The 7,981-nt window shown below is 48.2% G+C and overlaps 1 protein-coding gene across 1 annotated transcript; it reads left to right on the top strand.

The window, feature by feature from the left end:
* The first annotated feature begins 516 nt into the window (after window positions 1-516).
* On the top strand, window positions 517-915 carry LOC147979338 (uncharacterized). Its single transcript, XM_087515161.1, has one exon. The coding sequence runs from the start codon at window positions 517-519 to the stop codon at window positions 913-915; it is 399 nt and encodes a 132-aa protein (XP_087371287.1).
* Window positions 916-7,981: the final 7,066 nt, after the last annotated feature.

Genomic DNA, 7,981 nt, shown 5'->3' on the forward strand with positions numbered 1-7,981 from the left:
GAAGCCAAGTTCAGGGGCTACTGAGGGAGTCCTGGACTAAGGGGTCCTCGGGCGTCCGACTTGTTATCTATGGGCCGGACTGATGGGCTGTGAAGATATGAAGACCGAAGATTGTACCCGTGTCTGGATGGGACTCTCCTTGGCGTGGAAGGCAAGCTTGGCAAACAACTATGAAGATTCCATCTTATGTAGCCGACTCTATGTAACCCTAGATCCCTTCAGTGTCTATATAAACCGGATGGTATAGTCCGGAAAGCATATACTCAATACGTAGTCATACATGCTAGACTTCTAGGGTTTAGCCATTACGATCTCGTGGTAGATCAACTCTTGTAATACTCATACTCATCAATATCAATCAAGCAGGATGTAGGGTATTACCTCCATAGAGAGCGCCCGAACCTGGGTAAACATCGTGTCCCTTGTCTCCTGTTACCATCAACCTTAGACGCACAGTTTGGGACCCCCTACCCGAGATCCGCTAGTTTTGACACTGACACTGAGATCCTCAGAGGGATGGGCATTCCGATGTCCAAGCTCAGTGAGAGTAATATGCGGTTTCATGGAGTCATCCCAGGAAAGAAAGCAGACTCACTCAGTCAGATTACTCTTGATGTGGTTTTTGGTGATTCAAAGAATTACCACAATGAGAAGTTGACATTTGGGGTGGTGGATTTTCAGAGTGCCTACCATGCAATTCTGGGTCGACCTGCATATGCCCGTTTCATGGCCCGACCATGGTATGTATACCTCAAGCTGAAGATGCTTGATCCCAGAGGTGTGATCACAGTCACAGGGAATCAGCAAAGAGCGAAAGAGTGCCTCCAAAAGGGTTCAAAAATTGCCGATGAGCAGATGGCAGTAGTTGAGATGGAAGAATATGACAAAAATGCAGATCTGAGTGATTTGCTGTGAGCCAAGAAACCTGCTTTAGAGTCCGATTTTCAGTCGGCCGGTAAGACAAAGCCTGTTCATATTCACCCGACTGATCCCAATGTCGCTCCGACCCACATCTCGACAACACTCGACAGCAAATAGGAAGAAGTGCTCATCCAGTTCCTCTGTGAGAACTGAGACATCTTTGCATGGAAGCCATCTGACATGCCAGGTGTACCCAGGGATCTGGCTGACCACTGTTTGCGAGTTGACACGAAAGTAAAACCTGTCTAAGAACATCTCCGTTGGTTTTTTGTGGAGAAGAGGAAAGCAATTGGCGAAGAGCTGGCTCGGTTCCTGGCAGAAAAGTTCACCCGTGAGATATACCACTCCGAGTGGCTCGTCAATGTTGTCATGGTCCCCAAGAAGGATGATTCACTTCGTATGTGCATCGATTTCAAGCACATCAATCGGGCCCGCCCAAAAGATCACTTCCCTCTCCCCCGCATCGACCAGATCTTCGACTCAACTGCGGGGTGTGCGTGTTTGTCCTTTTTGGATGCGTATTCCGGGTACCATCAGATCCGAGTGTATGGACCCGATGATATAAAAACAACATTCATCACCCCTTTTGGGTGCTTTTGTTATGTCACCATGCCCTTCGGTCTTAAGAATGTTGGCAACACATTCATGCGCATGATTTGGAAGTGCCTGCTCACTCAAATCAACCAGAATGTGGAAGCATAGATGGATGATTTCGTGGTCAAGTCACGTAAAGGTTCTGACCTGTTGACTGACCTTGCCGAAACATTCGCCAACTTAAGAAGATTTGACATCAAGCTCAATCCTTCAAAATGCACATTCGAAGTCCCAGGCGGAAAGTTCTTCGGTTTTCTTGTTTCCGAACGAGAATCGACGCAAACCCATAGAAGATTGGTGCAATTCTCCGAATGAAACATCATGTGCGTGTGCGTGATGTTCAGAAGCTTACAGGTTGTTTGGCTGCACTAAGCCGATTCATCTCGCGCCTCGGTGAAAAGGCATTGCCTCTTTACCGACTGATGAAGAAGTCTGACAAGTTTGTGGACTCCTGAAGCTGAAGCAGCGGTTGAAGAGGTCAAATCCCTGCTTTTCCACCCATTCGGTGCTTGCTTCCCTAGTCAACAAAGAGCCTCTACAGTTGTATATTGCAGCCACGGGACAAGTTGTTAGCACAATGCTTACAGTCGAGCAGGAGGAAGAAGGCAAAGCATATAAAGTTCAGCGCCCAGTATATTATATCTATGAAGTCTTGACCCCGTCCAAGCAACGATACCCGCACTATGAAAAGCTTGTCTACGGGATTTATCTGACCACGAAGAAAGTTGCACATCACTTCACAGACCACTCGGTTTCAGTCGTCAGTGACACTCCATTATCAGAAATCTTGAACAATCAAGATGCGACTGGTCGAGTGGCCAAGTGGGCGATTGAAATCCTCCCTTTGGATATCATGTTTGAGGCAAAAAGGCGATCAAGTCTCGGGCAATAGCAGATTTCCTGGCTGAGTAGATAGAACATCAGCAACCGACTCAGATTCACTCGGAACATTGGATAATGTTCTTTGATGGGTCCAAAATGTTGAAAGGTTCTGGTGCTGGAGTAGTCCTCGTATCCCCAAGAGGTGACAAGCTCAGTTATGTCCTCCAGATTCACTTTGATTCTTCAAACAATGAAGCTGAATACGAAGCACTTCTGTATGGGTTGCATATGGCCATCTCACTCGGTGTCCGTCGCCTGATGGTTTATGATTACTTGGACTTGGTGGTAAATCAAGTGATGAAGGAGTGGGATATCAGGAGCCCAGCTATGAGTGGTTATTGCAATGCAGTACGGAAACTAGAGAAGAAGTTTGAGGGGTTAGAGCTCCACCACATACCTCGAATCAAGAATCAAGCTATCGATGATCTGGCGAAGATAGGTTCCACTCGGAAACCTATTCCAGCAATGTGCTCTTAGAGCATCTACACACCCCGTCAGTTCAGGAAGATCCTTTTATAGAGGAGCCCCCACAACCGATAAGCTCAACCAACCCGACTGAGATTGAAGTCCCAGCTGTAATCGACCTGATTATGGAGATTTTGGTTATCACCCCCGACTGGACAGTGCCATATATTGCCTATCTGCTCAGGAGGGAGCTCCAAGAGGATGAAGATGACGCCTGCCAGATCGTCCGCTGATCCAAAACCTTCACCATAATAACTGGACAGCTCTACAGAGAAAGTGTCACCAGAGTTGCTCAGCGCTGCATCTCCCCGGAGGAAGGTCGATTGATACTAACTGAGATCCACTTGGGGACCTGTGGTCACCATGCATCCTCACGGACCATCGTGGCCAAAGCATATCGAGAAGGATTTTACTAGCCGCGGGCAAATGAGATGGCTAAAGATATAGTCTACAAGTGTGAAGGTTGCCATTTTTACTCAAACATGTCTCACAAACCTGCGTCTGCCTTGAAAACTATTCCACTCGTCTGGCTGTTTGCAGTTTGGGGTTTGTACATGGTTGGACCTTTCCAGACCAGCATAAGTGGCTTTACTCATTTTCTCGTAGCAGTCAACAAATTCACCAAATGGATCGAAGCCAAGCCTATCAAGAACCTTGACTCAAGCACTGCCATCAGTTTCATCACAGAGCTAATATTCAGATATGGAGTCCCTCACAACATTATCAAAAATAACGGCTCCAACTTTGATTTTGATGAGTTCAGAGAACTTTGTGCTTCCCAAGGCACTCGGGTTGATTACGCATCTGTTGCGCACCCGTAGCCGAATGGGCAGGCAGAGAGAGCTAATGGCTTGATCCTTCAAGGGCTGAAACTCTGACTAATGCGCAATCTGAAGCATGTGGCTGGAGCATGGGTGACTGAGTTGCCGTCTGTCCTATGGGGACTAAGAACGACTCCCAACCGGTCGACTGATCGAACCCCCTTCTTCATGGTGTACGGTGCAGAAGTCGTGCTTCCAAGTGATCTGCTGCACAATGCTCCCCGAGTGGAACTCTTCTCTGAAGCTGAACAAGCACGGCAAGATGCAGTTGATCACCTATAGGAAGAATGAGAGATGGCCTTGATCCGGTCGACCATCTATCAACAAGACCCGCGCCGATTCCATGCCCGAAATGTCAGAGGTCGAGCATTCCAAGAGGGGACCTTGTGCTCCGAGTGCACCAGAAAATGGCCTCACAAGCTCGCTCCGGCCTGGGAAGGCCCCTTCATCATCACCAAGGTACTCAACAACGGGGCATATCACCTCTACAATGTAGCCAAGAAAGAAGACGAGCCGCGATCGTGGCATGTAGATCTGCTACGCCGCTTTTATACCTAAACACTCGGATCGACGAGTCGTAATAAAGAATACTTTAGTTTGCTTATCAAAGACATGATTTTCCTGATGATTGTTATCACATTAGCACATGTGTCCAAATCCTCCCACTCAGGGGCTTAGCCGTGATCCGGCATTCTCCTAAGTTACAAAACTAATCTGAGTGGACAGCAAGCCTCCCACTCGGAGGCTTAGCCGCAAATGCGATTCACCTAAGTTACAAAAATACTCCGAGTGGAGAGCAATCCTCCCACTCGAGGGCTTAGCCACGATCCTGCATTCGCCTAAGTTACAAAACTACTTCGAGTGGAGAGCAATCCTCCCACTCGGGGGCTTACCACGATCCCGCATTTGCCTAAGTTACAAAACTACTCCGAGTGGAGAGCAATACTCCCACTCGGGGGCTTAGCCGCGATCCCGCATTCGCCTAAGTTAAAAAACTACTTCAAGTGGAGAGCAATCCTCCCACTCAGGGGCTTAGCCGCTATCCCGCATTCGCCTAAGTTACAAAACTACTCCGAGTGGAGAGCAATCCTCCCATTCGGGGGCTTAGCCGCGATCCCACATTCTCCTAAGTTACAAAACTACTTTGAGTGGAGAGCAATCCTCCCACTCGGGGGCTTAGCCGCGATCCTGCATTCGCCTAAGTTACAAAACTACTCCGAATGGAGAGCAACCCTCCCACTCGGAGGCTTAGCCGCAAATGCGATTCGCCTGAGTTACAAAACTACTCTGAGTGGAGAGCAATACTCCCACTCGGAGGCTTAGCCGTGATCCCGCATTCGCCTAAGTTACAAAACTACTTCGAGTGGAGAGTAATACTCCCACTCGGGGGCTTAGCCGCGATCCGGCATTCACCTAAGTTACAAAACTACTCCAAGTAGAGAGAAATCCTCCCACTCGGGGGCTTAGCCATGATCCCGCGTTTGCCTAAGTTACAAAACTAATCCGAGTGGAGAGCAATCCTCCCACTCGGGTGCTTAGCCACGATCCCACATTGTCCTAAGTTACAAAACTACTCCGAGTGGAGAGCAATCCTCCCACTCGGGGCTTAGTCGCAATCCCGTACTCGCGTAAGTTACAAAATTACTCCGAGTGGGGAGCAATCCTCCCACTCGAGGGCTTAGCCGCAATCCCGTACTCGCCTAAGTTACAAAATTACTCCGAGTTGGGAGCAATCCTCCCACTTGGGGGCTTAGCCGCAATCCCGTACTCGCGTAAGTTATGAAACTACTCCGAGTGGAGAGCAATCCTCCCACTCGGGGGCTTAGCCGTGATCCTCTACTCACCTAAGTTATAAAATATACTTTCGGTGGTGAATTGCATTCTCGCTCGGAGCTATGCCACAAGTACAATGTCTGGCTACTCTCGAAGCTGCGCCACAAGTACAACGTCTGTTTGCACTCGGAGCTGCACCACAAGTACAATGTCTGGTTGCACTCAGAGCTGCGCCACAAGTACAACGTCTGGTTGCGCTGGGAGCTGCTCCACAAGTACAATTTCTGGTTGCCCTCAGAGCTGAAGCACAAGTACAATGTTTGGCTGCAGTCGGAGCTGCGCCACAAGTACAATGTCTGGTTGCACTCGGAGCTGCACCACAAGTACAATGTCTGGCTACTCTTGGAACTGCGCCACAAGTACAGCGTATGGCTACTCTCCGAGTTGCGCCACAAGTACAACGTCTGGTTGCACTCGGAGCTACGCCACAAATACAATGTCAACTCCGAGTGGAGAACGTCCCTTCCACTCGGAGTTTCAGTTATGATTCCCAATTTGCTTGAGTCAAGAAATTCGAAGGCAACAAAGATAAAGCAACTGCATTCAAAAGAAAGGCCAAGTTCAGATAAATCCATGAAGGTTCAGAACCACTAGCAGAATTACTTAGGCGTTAAGCCCGAAAGAGTTTTAACGATTACGGGATCACTCGGCATCCCAAGGAAAATTAAATCAAGTTATCAACTTTTCACTCAGTAGGAGAAGGGCTAGCTGGCTCGATGAACTCATCCAGGTCAATTCCATCTGCAATGCGAGTGGCAGTGTCGATGAAGGTCTCCATAAAGAACTGGAACTAAAGCTTCTTGGTATTGGCGACCTTGAGAGCCATCAGCTTCTCTTCTCTAACTTCCTTGCAATGAACACAGACCAGAGACAGAGCCACGTTAGCACTGCACCGAGCAGATGAATTCTTCCACGCCTGCACTCGACCAGGGATTTCATTGAGTCGATTCATTAGAGACCCGAGGTCATTCTGGGATGTCACGCCTGGCCAGAGCTCTGTCTCGATCCATGACACCGCCACTTTCAGTCAAGCCAGGTAGTCCATAACACTCGTGAGGCGAGATTCCAGTCGCATCACGTTCATCGCGGCTTCTTCCTTTACGGGGGAGTTGATGGGGTCCAGATTCGTCTCAATCCACCCAGTCTCTTCCTTGAAGTTTTGACAGAATTCTGCACGCACAGAAAAATAATGAGTCGACAGTAGTATGATGAGTCAGCAGTTGCAAAATAGTGGGATAAGAGAAAATACCTTCAAGCATGAGGAACATCTTCTTGGCAAGGCCTCCCAGATAAGTCTCCAGTTCGTCTCTCCTCCGAGTTAGATCTTTGACTTTGTTGATCAAGGACACCTTGTCCTTCTTCATCTGCATGACTTCTTTGTTTGCTTCATCAGCAACAGTCTTCAGCTTGGCATTTTCTTCTTATAACTTGCCGACTGAAGCCAGCTTCTTGTCAGCAAGGTTAGTTTTCTCCCGCACTGTCTTCTGTGCTGCTGCGAGGTCAAGGTCCTTCTGCTCCAGAGCCTGCTTAATTTTGTCTAAAGAAAAAACATTCTTCAGACGAGCTTGGAGTTGACAATTTTCACTAAGCACATATGCTCGAGTGGAGTCACTCGATTTAAAGGTTGAAAAGAAAATATGGCAAGACTAACAGTCGACAGAGTTGTTACCTCCCATGATGGCTGCTTCGTCTTGGGCCTTCTTCAAATTTTCCTTGGACAACTCCAGATCAAGGTTGAGTTGAATCTTTTTCCTCTCCAATTCAGCAAACTGGGCTCCAAACTCATAAGATTTCTGCAGCCAACAAACAAGGCATGTCAGTCGACAGAAACAACAACAAATGGTTTCCGAGTGATAAGATGCAAGTTCAAGTTATTATGACAAAAAGAGTTCTAAGACTACTGCCGAATCAAACATTCATAGTAGTCTTGGGGACTACACATAGTGGCTGCGCTTGGCGTGCCCCCACTGGTTTGACTTCCCACTCGACATAGCATGTCTAGCTCGAGTGGAAGGAGTTAAACGACAACAACATTGTGCTCAGACAACCGCCGACTGCCCGTAGTCGACCGTGGTCTCGGGAACTACACCTAGTGGGTGCACTTAGCGGGCCCCCACTGGCTCGGGGTTCACTCGACGTGATCCGTCTAAAGCCGAGTGAGTATACTACAAGCAAACAAGTTCTAAGGTTCCCATGGCAAAACTACACTCAGGAAAGACCCCCTCCAAATCAAACATTCGACGGCGGTCTCGGGGACTACACCCAATGGGTGCACTCGGCGTGCCCCCACTGGTTCAAGAGTACACTCAACGCAATCCAGTCGATTCAACTGAAAAAGCTACAAAGCAAAAGAAGACACCCAGTGGGTGAACAAGATGCAAGGTGAAAAATCGTGGTAGATGCACATAAGGTTTGAAAATTCTCATCCATGAACATCCTACGAATAGTAAAGCAGCAGTTTTCAA

Source organism: Triticum urartu, chromosome 3A (genome assembly GCF_056163025.1).
Source record: "Triticum urartu cultivar PI428250 chromosome 3A, HENAU_Tu73, whole genome shotgun sequence".
NCBI lineage: Eukaryota > Viridiplantae > Streptophyta > Magnoliopsida > Poales > Poaceae > Triticum > Triticum urartu.